Below are 19,009 nucleotides of genomic sequence, written 5' to 3' on the forward strand. Positions count from 1 at the left end.
TTTTTTGGACAAGGGAAGCTTTGAGTAGAGATCTTACCTTGTAGACTCCTACAAGGAAAAGTGTTTTATGAAAATCTAATTAGTTAAAATAGACATAGTGATTCAAATACATGGCTATGTCAATCTGGAATATCAGTATCTTCTAGCACCCTAGAGACAACTGAGAGAATGAGGTTAATAGCATAAGCTTTCATAGACTATGGGTTTGTTTATAACAAAAATCCCGAATGAGCTACTTTTCATGACCAGCTTCTGATGAGTATTGCAGGTTTTCTGGTTTTAGCAAAGTCAGGATACTCCAGAATTTGCTGCAAACCAGATATTGCACCAATCCTTTACAAGAGATACAGACACATATGCAAATTGTAATAATGAAATGTATGGGGACACAACATGAAAACCTGTCATTAATATTTTTTAAAATACATGATTTATTGCTTATTGCACATAGATTCAGAGATGTCATACGACATTTGTGTGACACACCTACACACTGCAGCTGGCACTAATGTGTAGCAATACACAGTTTGTAAAGCTGTGCCTTAGAGTATCCCAGGGCTTTGGAGTAGTTTGGACAGTGGAATTAGGTCCAATTTAGCCTGGACCATCATCCCTTCCCCTGCACTTATCATATCATGGAAAAAGGATGGATTATATCAGTGTTGCTGTCACTTGTAGTTGGCTACGGTGCTATCTTTGCTCTTGGCCATCAAGAGGTACCTCTGCTGATGTCAGAATGTGGTTCCAGCCTGACCAGCAAGAATGGGGGAAGATTGCCCCTCCTTCTTTCTGGTTGTGTAGACTCCCTGTTCTGACTTCAGTAAAGGGATTCGCAGTGACCAGGAATTTGAAAGGTGTCCCATAGCCAGCTAAGAACAATATTTGTTTCAGAGTGGGGTTGCCTTTGCCTCCCTCTGAGACTGAGAAATTATGACTTGCCTAAGGTCACCCAGTAGGTTTCCATGACTAAAGGATTCAACCCTGATCTCCAGAGCCAGAGCCAGTCAGACTGTTACACCATACTGCCTCTCAATCTTATTAAAATATCCATGGATTTGATAGTTCCTTTAAATCAGAGCTTTTGGAACATTTTATCTTACATTTTAGACACACATAATTTCGCAACACAGTAATTCAGTTTTACTCGCAAATGAGGTTATAAGAGATACAGGCACATACTTACATTGTAACAACAAAATGTATGGGATCAGGACATATCTCATCAAAACTTTTCTTTTATATTAAAAAATCTATGATTTATTACTTATTTTACATAGACTCAGATATTTCTCCTTATGTTCATGTGACACATCTACATACTGCAGGCGACGCACAAATATGTCACGACACATAGTTTGAAAAGCTCTGCTTTAAATAATGCATTTTTATGTAAAACTATATAGATTTCAAAATAGGCACTTTTTGGCTCCTAACTCATTTTATTATGAATAGATAAAAGAGCATCTGGAACAGCAGCAAAAATAATTGGCTTGTTGAAAACTCAGTTCTTATGAGAACCTTGGGTTAATTATACTCAGTTCAGTTTTGGCATCCAATACATATTTCTTTCTCAAAATGTTGATTGATTGTCCCACTTCATTTATTAGCCTTCATTATAACTTTCCCTGTTGAATGATAAGAAAATGTAAAAAATAAAACAAAATTAACATTTAAAACCTTATTACTGCAAATAGTTCTTTGTGCTTTGCAGCATATTTGTGGTCCAGTTTCAGTGTTCATATAATACACAAATTTAATTCAGTACTATCATATATTTGGGGCTTTCTTAAAAAAAACAACCTGGCGATTAGCCAATAAAATCAAATAGAAGATGCACATGTTCTAATTCCAAAAGAGCTAATTATCACCACCATTGTAGAGAGAATGTTGAAAGTTAATATTATAGGAAGCAAACCAGGAAAAGGTTGGCAAGGGCAGATCATGAAGCAAATGGCATGAGGTGCAAATTCATGAGGTGCAGTGATCTAATAGACTTACAGTTAGTTGATCAAAAAATGGGTGGGTGGAACTGAATGAGTATTATAAGGGATGAGCCTATCAAACTCTCAAAGGATCATTTCACCATTCACAGGCATTTTTATATCCTCTTTTATCAATGCTAAATGATATGAGTCATGAAGCAATTCTGCACTGCCTTTTATACCAGGGCACTTTTGATGGGGTGGTGATGGTAGGAACAGGAAAAGACAGGCAGAAATTACTACGTACTTCTTTTCTAGCCATAGAGCTTTTACAAGTGGAAAGATCAGATAAAATGAATTTTAAATTGATTGCTAAAATGGTGTATTTCTATCCTATGAATGAGTCAAACTGAATGAGTAACTAAAAGTGATTGTCTTGTTTATCTTCTTTTTTTATTTCAATGTACAACATGATAATAGGAATACCATTACCATAAATACTTTGTTTTTGCATTCTTTGATTATAGTTTTTTTGGTGTCCTATTGATATTTATGGCTGCTTGATAGGTACATTCTAGGTGGAGAATGGGAAAATATAAGCATTCTAAAAGTACATTAAACAGAAAATGGAGAAAATCTGTAGAAGCATTTAGATGTATCCATAGAACTGTAAGCAGATGGAGAAATTGCATTAGTGTTGTTCCTTACATTCTTGTGCAAATAGCAAAAGTCTTTGTGAAGCGAAGCACAACAGTATATTGGGAATTGCTTTACATTGTAGGAAATAGGGTGGATAAGGAAGATAAAGGCTGTAACTCCAGTGACCTTTGCAAAGGTCTTGTGTGCACTCTTCTGTAAGAACTTCTGAACGTGCAAGCATTTCTCTGGATCTGGGCTCATTTTCTATCACAGTGTTGTTTCATTCTTTCCATAAGTAGAAAAGGTTTTCAACAAGTTTAATGTCACTTTTGAGCCCCTACCATAAAGAAGAACTGCTTAAGAAATACAGAAATAATATTTTATCTCATGATCATATACTCTCATTATAGAATACTGTGTTTAAAATTATTACTTTATTATCACATTACTATTCCTATGAAGTGAATAAAGATGGCTTTAAATCAGGAATGGCTGATGTTGGTGCTGAACAAGGGTTCAACCCAGGCAGAGGTGCCATTCCAGTGAAGAACAGCGATAAAATGCAGACTGAATTGACTGCTCCTATGAAGTCAGAACCTCTGGCCACCCTTGCTTAAAACCTTCATCCATTAACACCTTTTCGTAGCCAGGATAGCAGAAGATCAGAGACGTCTTCATGCTTCTTTCCAAACTACCCAAGATTGTGAATGCCATGAATCTCTTCTCTCTGTTGATGAGGGGGTAAAGATGTAATAATTTATATTTAAAAGCTGTGGGGGTTTTATATGCAATGTAAATGAGTTTTATGACTCATAATAAAGTTGAATTCCCATTTGATACCTGCTTATGTAATACCAAATTAGTCTTATTCATGTCAATTCTTTTTTGCAAACGTTGAGCAGTAGGCAAAAGTATCTTGCAAACATTTTCCATCGCTTGTTGTTCAGTTACAACAGATGCACTTCTCTCCATATTGTTATTTTTGTTATTGTTACTATGATGCTGCTGCTGTTCTAGCATAGAACATCTTTCTTGTGCATAAATGAATGAGTGTGTACATGCAAATAGGAAGGGTTTGGTTAATTTATAACTCTGTCTTGCTGTCCATATTCTTCTAGAGAGCATTCTGGATTCTACTTATTCTGTGATTATATAAAAGCTAGGAATGCAAAGTAAACGGTATTTATTTTTTATTTTAAAATGTATATAAACGGTTCTGGCACAGCTGACTGTCTGAACCTCTTCCTATGAACTATCTCAGGGATTAAGATCATCTGAGGAGGTCCTGCTCTGGGTCCTGTCTCCTTCGCAGGCGCAACTGGTGGGAATGAGAGACAGTGCCTTCTCAGTGGTGGCCTCTCAGCTATGGAACTCCCTGGCCAGTGACATTAGATCAGCCCCCTCCCTCCTAGCCTTTAGAAGAAAGGTAAAAACATGTCTGTGGGATCAGGCTTTTAGTGAATAGGGCAGTGCAATGACAACTTTGGAATATATGGAATGACTATGGAAAGACTTGGACCATGACTATGGATGACATGGGTTTTTTTTTGTAATGTAATGTTTTTAAATGTTTAATATGCCTGATTTTGATCTAATTTAAATTTTTAAATTGTATATGTGTTAAGGCATTGAATAATTGCCTCTATGTAAGCCGCCTTGAGTCCCCTGCAGGGTAGAGAAACGCAGGGTATACAGTAAATAATAAATAAATAAATAATATTTTACCCAATGTCAAAAATATCAGGGTGCTGTATTAAATTAAAATTGTCTATAACCACCCCAGGAGCAAGGTGAGATATAAATTAAAGAAAGAAAGAAAGCAATATGGCAAGTCAAAACAATGTTTAAACCATGTACCTGTAAACACTGGATAAAACCTTTCAATGGTAGTGCAATGTAATCTACTAGGATGTGGACAATCAGGATATCCAGTGTCACCTATTCATCCTGCAATTCAATACTGACTGCAAAGACAACACTGCAAGAGTCTTGCTGCCTGTTGAATATGATGGAAGCATACAGGATATTTACTACGTATCTTGCATAGTAAAGCATATAGGGCAGCTGCGCTGTAATGGGCCATTTGTATGGTTTCCAATCAAGGGTTGCTTGATTGTTTTCTTGGCAAACAGAAGGCACTCTTATATACCATAACAAAAACAAAGCCAAGAGTTATAATGGACATGAAAAAACAGCTGAAATAACCACCTTTATGGCTTATCAAAAAGCATGTTGGGAGAGCAAAGTTGTTATAATTTATGACAAGGAAAGGTTAGGGGTATTGGTTGAAATTTGACATCTTTATTTCATCCACCATCAAAGCCATTTAGTACAATCTGCTTGGTGTCAAGCCAATAGCCACATTATCATGCTTTCTATTACTTTACCCCTTTCCAGATTACCTACAACCTGATTTAATTTTTGTTTGAACCTGCTTTACTTTCCTGCTGTGAAGTTTCCATATTTTATTTATTTTCCATAACTTTGTGGTTCAATTCTGTGTTTCCCTTGTACCTGTTATGTGAATTCTGTTCCCCATGCAACTTCTTAAACTCAACAACATTTTGATTCCGTTTTTAGTATGATTGTATACCTTGGGGGATGAAAGTCTGTAAGTTTTAAAATAAATTTTAAAATGAGAAATTGCTAACTACAATGAGAAAATGCTGACATTATAATTTTCACAAGTTTGTAAAGTTTCTCAGTGATGCATAAATAAAAATAAAGTCACATGAATTGTACTGTACACTGAAGCTCTATAACAATGTTTGCTAGAAATGTAATCACATCTGTAGCATATTTTGGAGAGGATGGGTGACAAATTGTTACAAAAAAGGAATGGGGTTACAAGGGTTTAAAAACGATGACATTCTTTATGGACAGTGAGTCTCAGAAAGACACATCTTGCAGCCTGCTTCATGTAGATCCAGTAGTTGTAGAGATACTTCTGACATATAAAAGCCGTATGGATGAATGGAGCATTAGGTTGGAAGTAATAAGGTGGTGCCTGACTTACTTCAGCATTTGTAGCAGATGTTACAAATGTCATAAACACGAACCTTAGGGATCAGAAGGGAGTGGGGGAATCAAGACAACAGATTTAGAACTCTTTGCTTTACAAGCTGGAATAGGCTGATGCTACATAACAGTGTTCTGACTTGATATTAATATCCTTGTCCGATTTCCAGGATACTGCTGTATCTGAAAAGTAAAAGCTTTCCTAAGTAAACATGCAGTTTCCACTGGCAACTGAAATGGAAGGTTGGGAGCTTTTCTTAACAAACCAAGAGAAGAAAGGATGTATTTCTTTCTGCTTCCTTTGGTGGGATTGTGTTAATAGCCAAAGGTCTTGAATAGGAAAAGAAGGGTGTTTGTTTTTCAGTTGCTAGCAACTCTACTTGATCGAAATTAATATGCTTTGAAATTCTGTTACACTTCTCCCTCCCAAAAAAAACACAACTTTTTTCAAAATTGCCAAATTTCATTTTATCTTTGGCCAAAATGAGCAATGGAGGCAGTGAAGAGCTAAATGATTTCAGATCACTGGAGTGAAAATCACCTTGACAGATCAAAAACACAAAATAAGACATTACTTTGAAAATGTGTCCTATTATGACATCACTTTCATCCAGCCTCTAAGTGAAACAAAAAAATTCTGACATCTATCTCCCAACCCAAAAAGCTATTTTTCTTACCATATGTATTATTTTGATAAATACTGCTGTATAAAGTGCAAACGTATCAGGAAATGTGCTTTGAGATTGTTTTTTATATGACCTTGATTTCCTTCCTAAGAGCCGATGAAGATGACACAAAGTATTGCTTTTCGAGCATTCGCCAGCTCTAATTTTGCTGGGTATTACTTTACTCCGGCAGTAAATTTGTTGTTCAGTATAAACAGTGCAATGTTTCCTGCAAAGAAATTACATGTAACATCCGTAATGTTATACTTCTAAACCAATATCCCTTGTCTCCTGTCAGGAGGTGTCATAAGTCTTTGTGTGCAGGGATCAGATTTGACGTGTGATATCATAGAGCGCACTTACAAATCATTGCTCTAAAATTTCTTTTCCAGGGAATTGATTGATAATCAGAATGGTACCTCAAAGCTCCTATGCACAATAACTATCACATACTTTATGGACCTTAATGTTTGAGTCTGCTAATTGTATGCTGAACACTTTCAGGGAGTTGTATATTGCTAGATTAATTAAGAAACTTTACAGGTGGGGGGATATGTGGTGGTGAGGTATTTTATTAGAGATTAGAGAAATTCACTGAGACATTACAGTTTATGTCAGATGTGAAGGTGCATACCTTGAGCTCCCATGCTCCCACTGTTATTTGTGTTCACTGCCAAAGGAAGGGCAAGTCAAAGTGTGCAAACCTTCATTCCTGAGGAAGTCCACATTTATAAAGTTTCTGTGTTCCAATTTAAGTACCCTTGGGGTCAGATCCTACATATTCTTGGTGAGCACAATGCCTTGCAACTGTACCTTTGACCGCTTTCCAACCGCTTTCCACTTCTTTCCTGAGACCATTGATCTTATTGGTGCTGGAAAATTCAGGAGCATGAGATGGTTTCTATGCATGTAGATGCTGCAATGAACCTCAGTTCTACTTGAGTAGTGCTTACCTACCAATGGCTGGTGAGCCTGTCTGCTGGGATTGCAGCTGTCACTTTTCATTCCCCAGTAAAACAGAAAGGCCTGAAATCATGTTTAAGTGTTACTCCCTCAGTTATCTGAGACTAGGAAGAGTAATCCCAAAGAGATAGATCCCTGCCTGGTACCATTATGCTGTTCTGGCATTGGTTGATTTTGAGTGTGGTTATAATCTTCTTTTCCCCACAGCGGGTACCAGACACATAGTGATCTGATTGCATTCGGTATGCAGCAAAATGGCATCAGTCTGGTGTCTACCTGTTGCAAGCATTATTATTATTATTATTATTATTATTATTATTATTATTATTATTAGTAGTAGTAGTAGTAGTATTTATATCCCACTTCTTCTCTCCCAAAGAGACCTAAAATGGCTAATGCTAAAGACCATACAATATGTAAATGTAAATGAAAACTGAATGCATATAAACATTAAAATAGAATTAAACCCAGGATATATTGAAATACATAATAAAAACCAATTAAACTACATAAAACAGCATTCTCTGGCTCAGTCTTAAAAACATGACTGGAGTCTACTTTTCATGCTCTCAGCTCTATAGGTAACCTAAAGAGTAACCTCTCATGACAGTTCCAGTTGCCCATGAGATCTCAAATCTTGCGGGAGCCAAGAACTTTTGCAAGAGATCCTCTCCCAAGACTTGAGATAGACTTCCTCACATGTAGCATCTCCACCTCAGATTCCAATTCTGTTATATCAACTTGATTAAGTCAGGCGGCCCAGGAGGGTGTTCACACTATGTAAATGTAACAGTATGGATCCACTTTAACACTGTGGTTCTATCCTATGAAATTTTGTAATTTACAATTTAGGGAGGAGGGGTATTTAATGTTCCCAGCAAGAGATCTCTCAAGTATCACCAAATGCAAATTCCAGGATTTACTAGCAGTTTAATTGGAATCATAGTAATATAACTGAGTACTGTGACAGAATCCTAGACGTAAATACAGAGGCATCCACAGACTTTTCATTCTCTTTGTTGCATTGGAGGCAAAAGTGTAGAGATACTTGTAACTCTATGAATATTCTCCAAGTTTTGGTTAATATTTAGTTTTCAAATTCAAGACTACCATTTGAAAACTAAATATTATTTAATTGTTATTTGCAATATACTGGTTTCAGATCAGGCATGTGTTGTGACTGAATGTGCAGAGATTGCAACATAATTGCTTTTTTATTCAGTTATAGGTGCCCAGCGCAGGAGAAGCCCCAGTGCACTTGCCACTGAAGTATTTGAGTCTCATTTGGGAAGTCACATTTTACAGGTAAAAACAATGGCTTTACAAAATGAAACAGTTGAACATATTCACTTTCAAGCTCTAAGATTCCTTTTAGTTATTTGGATATCATGTGTTTTGATCACTACTTACATGATGAGGGTTTTACGAATTCATGTTTTTTTTTTCCTTTTTAGAAAGCCATGATTGAAAGAATGTTTGTGAGAGAGGGAGGGCAAGTATTATTTGTGCTGTAATAATTTAGATCTCACACAACTTAGTTGTATTGCACTGTGAAGTAGCTGTTGGCTCCCCAAATGATGTGTGTGTTTGTACAAGTATAAATCACTATTTCGTGAAAATAAGTTTTATTTTTGTCTTGCTCACATTTAGGCTTTTGTTTCTCCCCTCCTGTTTTAGTTGTTCAGCTTCCTTTTCAGTCCTTTACTACTGTTTCAACATTCACATTAAAAATGGTATTATATCTTCCTTTAGAAGAGAGCATGTTTTTTTTAGATCTTACTGAATAATTGATGTTGTGTTCCCCAAAATTTCATTCAATAGTATGTGCCAAATACATTATTTTGACACATGTTAATGTGTGATGCATGTGCTTTTGCCTTGTTTTGACAAAGATTCCACAACTGAACCCAGTTGAAAGCAATAGGTCAGGGTGGTCATAATGTAGAAAAAATTATATCTTATTGAAAATAATTATTTATCAGAAATGTATTCTTGTTTAATCTATTTTTTTAAATAATATATTAAAAATAAAGACAACTAACAATCAAGAAGGTCACTATTCTATTCTATTTTAGATTTGATGTGTTTTAGTTTATCCCCCAAACCTAAAGTCAGGTTCATCTTGGATTTGTTTGAAATGTATCAGCGAAAACATACAGCTGTGTGTTTGTATGTATGGCATGGTCAATCAAAAATGCCATGGTTAATCAAAAGAGATAGCAGAACCTTCTAAATGTTTTCTTGGAGTTACAGTGGGAGAGAGAGGAATGGGAACCACAAAGCTTGGGTGAGGCTACGGTAGTTCTCACACTAAGTCATACAGAAGTATATCAAACAATAAGGAATGTGTTTGTATTTTAAAGCTGCAGTATAGAAAATTAGTGAAAATGCTGAAAAAATCTAGAACTACTCATGATTGCTAAAATGATTAGGTAGTGAAAATGCTGAAAGAATGAATGAAGGTTTTTTTATGACATTGGTTCAACTTTAATGTGCATGTACTTAAGTGAATGACAAGTGAATGATAATAATAACATATTACATAATGATTGAAATAAATAATGAATGAAGGTTTTTTTATGACATTGGTTCAACTTTAATGTGCATGTACTTAAGTGAATGACAAGTGAATGATAATAATAACATATTACATAATGATTGAAATAAATAAAAACTCTGTGTTGTGTTTTATGTATAAGACAGGAGTTTTGTTGAGTTACCTCAATAAGCTGTAGCTTTCAGAAAATCTTCTTATGTGATTTGTTATATTTGCTATGAAAATATATTAACTGTTGGGTATGATTTGAACGACAGTATCTTTAAGTCCCCTTGGTTTCAACAGAAGAGATTTAATAATTTGCTTTAACTCTGTTGTCAAATCAATGTAACCTACGAATGATTTGAAATGGCTTGGATTCCTTTCATTGTTGTGCCATCATAAAGATACATGAGGTGCTGATTGAAATAGATCTGAAGGCAATTAGCCTGAGTCCTATTTGTGAAATATCTTTCATTTATCTTGATCTTATTCATGCACCTGAAAAGGGTACAACAGTATTTTGATATTCCTTTATATTTTGTTGATGTGGACTTTTGAGGAACAAGTCTCTTAAAAATTGGCAAGTGAAAATAATCAGTATTCCACATTTTCTGGGATTGAGGTTACATACAGAATCCCACAAAAGTGGAAAAACCACAATTTTTTTTAAAAAAAACTCGCTTCTTTGACCTGAGAGAACAATAGCCATTGATCATGGAGTTGCACTAGAGAACACAGAAAGAACATTTTAATCAAATCAGCAAATAATCAAATCCACAGAAGTGAAATTGCAAATCTGGAATGTTAACCCAATCCTGGGTCATCTTATCAGTGGATCATTGTAAATACTTCATTTTAACTCTTACACAAAAACGAACCACCCCTTCTCTGAGTATAGTGGTGAGTTTATTATGTTCTGTAAGAGCCTTTAAATAAGTGCTGGCCCATATACCCTCTCAATCATGTTGTGACTTCTGACATCTTTGAATGCCTAGGCAGGAAAATGGCAGTGCCAGTAGCATTTTGGTGCTTCCCAAAGGAGTACCATGAGAGTTGAGGTTCTCCTAGCACAGGCCAAGCCCTCACCTTTATCCACTCTAATCAGAAAAGAGGGTGGTTGCTTTTTAAAGTAAGCGTTAGTGCCATACTGTTCTCATAGTAAGGTGGCAAAAGGCATTTTTGAATGCTTGGCAGTGGTACTTTCCCCTGAGGTGGTTTCCCACTTCCCTCTTCCTGTAGAATGAGTCAACATATCCATGGTCATATCAAACTCCATAATTTTGTCTGCCCTTGATTTATACATGAGGTTACCTTATACATAAGCATATACAGTAGGTTCTGTAAGCATAAAGCTATTGTAATGTACAAGGACATTATTAAAATGACCAAAAAATCCCCCATAAAAATAGGGACACTTTAAGAGGAATTGATCTTGTGAAGATGCATTATAGTATTATCACTACTGAAACTTAAATCTTGGCTTCAGATTCAATATTCTAATCTGACGTTATATTAAAATGTCTTTATTTGTTCCAAATTTTAAAATTTCTTCCAGACACTGGATGTCCATGGCTTAATTAACAAATATCTGATCATTTTTCAAGTTGTATCCTTTTTTTCATGTGGAATTAAATAAGGACATTTTTGTATAAAGGTGAGATATTCTTTCAATTTGTCCATTGTGCATTCAGGGCTATCACTGTCCATTTATGGAAAACTTCTGATTTAAAGTTAATACTAAAATAATTATACAGAGAAAGGAAAACTTTAAAAAAAAACCTAAATAATTACAAATACTGAAAAGTCAAGTACAGAAATTAGAATAGGAGAACCCAAATGAGTGTAGAATAGGAGAATCCCCTCGTTCCAATTTTTGATTCGAGCATTAATAAGCAGCAGCAGCAGCAGCAGCAACAACAACAGTTTGAGGTTTCCCCCCTTTCTGTGTTTATCTAGGAAATTAAAATTATATTTTACCTTTTATCTTGGAGATACCTATGTCCAGTGCAAAAGAGTTGAATGAAGGCTTCCATCAACGGTTGCATTTTCTGTATAGAAACCTCTACCAACCCATAAGTTGAGTGTGGTGTAGGTGATCTGTAGCTTATGTGTATACACTTCTGTTTATTTAATGGAAGTGTTATACACTTCTTTTTATTAAAAATTTCATTATATAATGTGTTTGGAAGCTTAAGTATTCTTCAACATTGACCATATGTGAGTTTGTTCATGGAATATTAAGGGGCAGAAATTAAGAACATGATTATAGTTAGTATTTTATTGTTTACTATAAAGTGGTCTAGAGGAGTCCCAAAGGAGTATAACGCAATAGAAGAGAACACATTTCTCCCTTTCCCTTTGGCACAAGTGCATGTCAGATGGGGATAGGATAGATAGACAGGTTTTGAACATCTTCAGATTCCTCATACAACCCCCTTCTTTAGCTCATTCACATCATGCAACAGAATAGAAGGAAAGAAATGGAAACAAAGTAGAAAGGACAGGCTAAAACTGAAAATATAAACAACCACTGGCATCCCATTCTCTACAATGGTCTTATGTGTACATGGGTATGTGTGTGTTTTCACATCATGTAGAAGAGAAACCAGAGGTATGTTATATCCCACAGCAGTTCCTCCAAGTGTATCACACTGGATTGAATTTATATTGTGTAAGAAGTTATATAGAGATAGATAGCTACACATTTGCACACGCACACACATAAATCAGAGGTTGTTACATTCTCTCATTATGGCAGTATGCTGAATTTATTGGCATTCACCTGGAAAATGCAATTTGTTAAAAAATAGGAGGAAATTGATATTTTTTCAGTATTTTACATTTAGAATCTCTAGGACAGCGGTATCATGGTGATAACTTCAATATTCAGGTGGTCTAGAGTGAACCCACTGAAATTAAGAGGAATCGTAGGTAAGAAAGTTTCAGTGGATTTGCTATAGGTGAAACTGATGGATTTGGATCAGCCATAATAAACATTTGCAAGATAGTCAAAAAGACTACCAGTTGGCTTTGAGTGGAAGCAAATGATTCAAGAATGTTACAATGAGAAAATGACCTTGCATATTTTGTACAGTTGAAGTGCATGGTTGTCGTCACAGTAGGGATGGCTTATTTCAAGAAAAGACCAGTTAATTAGCAGCATACACTTCAGGTTTCATTCATATATGGATGATTTTTATTCAGACAGTATATCTTTACTTTTGTTTGGAATTTCCACAAACTACTGTTAGAAAAGAAAAGTTGATGATGCTCTGTATTTTCCTCCAGCATGTGTAGGAAAGATAGGCTTTTCAAGTCATTATTGGATAATGTATGTGCAACTTGACATGATTATCTATATGGAAATGGGAAACCTGTATAGTATCTCTCTCCCCTCCCTACTTTTTTGCAGCTATGAAAAGACTAAGATATAAAAAGATAATGGTTGACCCCACTTTTAATATAATCAAGAATGACCAAAAATGTAGGATTAAATATAGGGGAAAGTAAAAGTTAGATAATATATTTGCATATGCAAATTAGCTTAATTGATCCTGCTTGCCTCTACAGGGATTTTTCATTACAAACTGGAGTGCTACATTGTTCAGCTCATATTGAGTAATTTAGTAACTAATGAGACCAGTTTGCACTAATTTGCATATGATAAATGAGCTTAATTGCAGTAAATAACTTGGAGGCATAATTACTTAATTTTCCTGTGTTGCACGGCTTTTAAGTTCACGTATGAACAGCTCAAGATAATTCTGCATATTTAAACAAGTTGCTTTTCAAATTTCTTAAACTAAAAGGCATACCTTAAAATTTCATACTGTAAAACAATCTAGAGGTGATGTTTGTTTACAGTATTGCCATTTAAAATACAGTAATGGTAAAAGCTATTATTATTATTATTGATACAATAATAATAATAATAATAATAATAATAATAATAATAATATAAAGATATCGTAAAAGCACAGTCTTCTTTAAAAGACTTCTAAGACATTGGGCATGTTGATATGGCTCATTTGTCTATAATATTTTAGAATGCTTGTTGCTAAGAACAAGAGTGCTGAGATGGTTAGGGAGCTCAAAAATAAAGTTACTTATTTGAAAGTATGGATGTCAAACAATATGTACTGTATATACGTGAATATAAGGCTTGCCTTTTTTTGGCTAAATGAGCATGCCAAACTTGGAGTGTGCATTATATTCACATAATACGGTGAAGTGCAGGTGGAGGAGCATGCAGTGGCCTCCCTGCCTGCCCCAAGTCACCTTCGCCTCCTCCTCTTCCACTCCCGGGGCTGCCATCTTTTGGCCTGGCTCTCTTTTCGCCATCAGCTGCTACTTCTAGGATCTGAAAAGGAGAAGGATGTGGGGATGGAACAAAGAGAGGAGAAGGAAAGAAGAAGGACACAAAGAGAGAGAGAGAGAGAGAGAGAGTGAGTTGAAAGGAAAGAAAGAGAGAACGGGGAGAGGAGAAGAACCTGCCTATTTGCCTGCCCACCTTCCCCTCCTCCGGCTGTACACAAATCAACCCTTTCCTTTCCTCCCTTCCTCCTTCAATCTCTTGGTGGAGAAGCTCCCAAAACAGAAGCAGAGGCAGGAAAGAAAGAAGGAAAGGCAAGGAGGAGGAGGAGAAAAAGGAGGAGGGGCAGGGGAAGTGCCCCTCCGCAAACCACAAAGCCTCCTCCCATCTCGACCTCCTCCTTCACCTTCGTGTCTCACAGAAAGAGAAGGGAGGTGCAGCCGGCAACACAGACAAAAGGAGGAGCAGCACAAAGGGAGCCCATCCAGGGTTCAGGAAGGGAAAGAAGGAGGGAAAGAGGGAGGCTGTTTTCTTGCCAAGCTTCCCTCCGGCTGCAGAGAAGGAAGGTCCAGGGGCTGAGGGGGAATGGAGTCCTCCAGTAGGAATGCACATGTCGCCTTCACAGATGAGGATGAAAGGAAAAAGACCCCTCGGGAAGCAAAAGAAGGGAGGGAAAAAGAGAAATTACTCACCTGAAAAGCAGAGCCGGGGGAAGGATGCCCCAAAGGCCCTCAAGTCAGGCCCCATCTCACCCAAGGCATCCCACCTCTGCACCTTTCAGACAAGGGTCTGCTTCCAGTCAAGTCCCTGGCCCCAATGTGGAGGGCATGGCTGCCCTTTTAACTGCCCTCTTCTCTTAGCATCACCATAGTCTCCCCAGGATCCTATGGTAGGGGCCAACCTTTCAATATCCCCAGGATCTTATGATAGGGGTCTGGGAGGGAATAAGGGAAAGAGGGAGGCTCTTTGGTTACTGCTGTGGAGAGGGAAGGAAGGGAAGGCTCTTGTATACTTTCTTTTTGTCCTTTCCACCTTTTCCTCCTTTTCTTTTCTTTTCTTTCTTCCCTCCTTTCTTTCTCTCTCCCTTCCACCCTTCCCCTCTCTTCCCTTGCTTTCTCTTACTGCTTTCTTTCCTTCTCATCCTCCTTTTTTCTTTTCCTCCTTTTATTTCTTCCTCTTTTCTTCCTTTCTTCTTTCCCTTCCTTCCCCCTTTCTCTCTTCCTTCCTTTTCTTTCTTCCCATCATTTCCTTCCTTCCTCCTTTCCTCCTTTCCTTTTTTCCCTTCATCTTTTCTTACCTTCATTCTATCCTCCAATCTTCTCTTTTCTAACTTCTTGTCCTCCTTTTTTCTTTTCCTTCCATCTTCCTTCCAATTTCCCCATGTCTTCCCTTCCTTTTCATCTTCCCATTAAGGGTTACCTGATTCTCTGCTGTTACTTTCCATTGTTGGAAGATTTGGTCATAATACTTTTTAATTTTAAGGAAGGAATTCTAAGCGCACAACAACTGTAATGCAGACCTTTTTGGAACAAGTTACAAAGATTGCACTTTTTGTTGCTGTGCCTTACATTAGCCAGCAAATACTTTTTTTGGTTCGGGGTTTTAAAAATTGATTCTAGTAAATATGGTACATTACATTGAATAGTTTATTGTATAAAATGAAATCTAATCCAGTATTAGCAAAGAATGTGAGACTTGACATTGATTTGAGAGGACTCAAATCCATCTTCAGTAGCTATCTCATTTTATTTCCACTTCATTATTTGCCATATTAAATAGTGAACAGATGCAGCAATGTGGGTGCATTTTACATTGCATCTAAAGTGTAGAACTAATGCAGTTTGACATCACTTTGACTGCCTGGGTTCAATGCAATAGAATCATGGGAGTTGTTAATACAATTAAAATGATATCAAACTGCATTAGTTCTACAATGCAGATGCACCCTTAATCACCCAAAAAAATGTAGTAGTAGTAGTAGTAGTAGTAGTAGTAGTAGCAAAAAGAATGAAGAAATTGAGGAAACTGTTATTAGCCCTGGTTCCTACAGAAAAAAGTAATGAAAAGAAAGTGCACCTGCTAGAACAAAATCCTTTTTAAAAGCTGTTTTTCCACCAAATCAATTTATTTTGAACTTGCTGTTCAGCTTGTCCAGTTGTGTTGCTTCCGAGTACAGGGGTTCCACATATCAGTCATGAGCCTGGGTCCATTCACACTACACATAATGATTTATTCCATTTTGACTGCTATGTAATTGTCTCATGGAATCTTGGAAGGTAGAATTTGGTATTAGCCAGCTCTCCACATTAGCTGGGGTAAGGGGTGCAAATCCCCCGTGAAAGTAAAGAAAACCCATGAATAAAGAAATTGCTACAATTTTTTAACCTGAAGGAACAGCTTTCTAGAAATTTCTAGGTCCTTCTAGCACAGGTCTGTGGTCAATTTCCACTGGAAACTGACTATGGAATTGCATTGAAAGACTTGAAGAGGTGTTGTCTAGTTCTTCAGCATGAAAAGAAAAAGTTGAGACCTACAATCTCATCACACTAGAGAATGGATCCATTTTAAATCTGGTTTCTGTCTCCTGCAGAATTCTGGGTTTTGTAGTTTTGTGGGGCCCAGGACCTGCCTGGCTGAGCAGTTTAAAGGCCCCTCCCCAAAACTACAAGCCCCATAATTCTGCAAGATGTAGAAACATGATTTAAAGTGGATCTATGCTCTAGTGATGAGGTCCCTAGAGATTCCTAAAGGGAATGATTTTAATCAAGTCCAAGAATAATCAACTCCACAAAAGTCAAAACTGCAAATGTGGAGAGATGATTGTATATTCCATAGTGTATAACTGTAAGAATAAGAATTCTGGAGTAGAGCCCAACCCCTAAAATCAGTTCTTTGGTTCAAGAGATCCTAGGTATTAAAATATTTCGGTCATCAACCGCAGCTTCCACTGCATGCCATTGCCTAACCAGGTAGCCACTAGATCAATCAACATCAATCAAAACACTCTAATATATGCCCCCTATAGACTGAAGCCAAGCCACACGTGGAGAGAACTAATACAATCTTGTACATGTCTCACCTTGAAGCCTCATAACATTTGAGGTGCAACTTAGGGAGAGCTATATAAGAGATCTGTTCTCATGGTCTGATCTCATTCTTCCTGCTACCCAATCAGGCATTGTCTGTAAAATTCCTGTTGTCATTGCTTCAAGTCATCTTGGACATATTACCCACTCCCTGGGCTTGGATATTTTTATTCATCTTCTTCTTCCTCTTGCCCTCCTCAATAGATTTTATGCAAGTTGAGGAAAAGAAAGAATGGCTGTTAGCATAGACGTAATAACTTGATGCTTACTTAATGTAATAAAATTAAAAAGTTTTGAGCATTTAAATAAACAAACATTTGGGGTATGGACTGGAATATGAAATGTCTCTGTGCCGCTAGGTACTTGATGTATCTTAGGACAATGCCCAAGCAACAAGGTTGCTGTATGATATTCCCCCCCCCCCCCCACAGAGCTCTCCTAGCTACAGTAAGGTTTAATTAATCCTTCTAGTTGCAGTAAATTTTGTTGCTTACTGCTCTTTCAATCTAGGCTACAAAATGGGGATAACAATGTAGAGATATTAGGTTGAGAAAGGTACTCTAACAATATACACTTTCTCAGGCACAGTTGGTGGGGACGGGGGAGAGGGCCTTCTTGGTGGTGGCTCCCCGGCTCTGGAATGCCCTCCCTAGAGAGATTAGGCAAGCCTCCACTTTATTCTCATTCCGTTAAGAGCTGAAAACCTGGTGGTTTAAGCAAATTTTTGAATAGAACCCTTAGACCCTTCAGCTATGCCCTTGTTTAGCTTTTTATCCACCCTTGCCCACCCGGTATTGGAATACCTGGCACAATTAGCACTTTATAGTTGGTCATTCCAACACTAAATCTTGGCCACTGTATTTGGACTCATTGATGGAGTTCTGTTATTAGGTTTTAAATGGTGGATTATGTTTTTTCTTGATTGTTTGTTATGCACATCTGTTATTGTGTCTAATGTTTTAAAATGCTGTATTTTAACTGACTGTATGTTTTTTAATGTTGGAAATCGCTTTGAGTCCCTTGAGCAGATAGGGTGGTATATAAATACATTATTACTACTACTACTATTATTATTATTATTATTATTATTATTATTATTATTATTATTTACTAATATTCAGAACTAGGAGAAGCTGAATAATCTTTTTGGATCCCATGTCCTCCATAGCAGGATTTGGGCCTGAAAGGCTAATGAAAAATGTGACTGCATGATGTGTAGATTATAAGACCAATTTATGTCATTGAACAACAGCATTATTGCTCATGAGGCATAACTACCATGTTTCCTCAAAAATAAGACACTATCTTATATTTATTTTTCCTCAAGAAAATACACTATGGCTTATTTTCAGGGGATGTCTTATTTTTTTATTAAGTATGGTATAAAGGTAAAGGTTTCCCCTGACGTTAAGTCCAGTCATGTCTGACTCTGGGGGTTGGTGCTCATCTCCATTTCTAAGCCGAAGAGCCGGCGTTGTCTGTAGACATCTCCCAAGGTCATGTGGCCGGCATGACTGCATGGAGCACCGTTACCTTCCCGCTGGAGTGGTACCTATTGATCTACTCACATTGGCATGTTTTCGAACTGCTAGGTTGGCAGGAGCTGGAGCAACAGCGGCCGCTCCCACCGCTCCCGGGGTTTGAACCTGGGACTTTTCGGTCTCCAGCTCAGTGCTTTAACGCACTTCGCCACCAGGGCTCCAAGTATGGTATAACAATCTGCATTTATGGGATGATCTCTCTGAGATCAGTAGCAGACTGCTTGCTGAAGCTTTTCCCCTATTCCCTGGTGCTTGTGTGTGGTGAGAGAGACCCACAGATTGTTGCTGGTCAGTGCTGGGGAGCAACAGCTTTACTGGTGATTC

At 37.2% G+C, this 19,009-nt stretch overlaps 1 protein-coding gene across 19 annotated transcripts in view; it reads left to right on the forward strand.

The window, feature by feature from the left end:
- The window catches only part of npas3 (neuronal PAS domain protein 3), an 835,855-nt gene that overhangs the window by 375,726 nt on the left and 441,120 nt on the right, over nt 1-19,009 (forward strand). For all 19 annotated transcript variants that reach the window (XM_062967540.1, XM_062967559.1, XM_062967568.1 and 16 more), the window contains one exon: nt 8,430-8,512. In XM_062967540.1, coding sequence (XP_062823610.1) covers nt 8,430-8,512 — 83 coding nt within the window. The remainder of the gene's footprint in view (nt 1-8,429; nt 8,513-19,009) is intronic.

The sequence above is a fragment of the Anolis carolinensis genome, chromosome 1, assembly GCF_035594765.1.
Source record: "Anolis carolinensis isolate JA03-04 chromosome 1, rAnoCar3.1.pri, whole genome shotgun sequence".
Taxonomy (NCBI): Eukaryota; Metazoa; Chordata; class Lepidosauria; order Squamata; family Dactyloidae; genus Anolis; species Anolis carolinensis.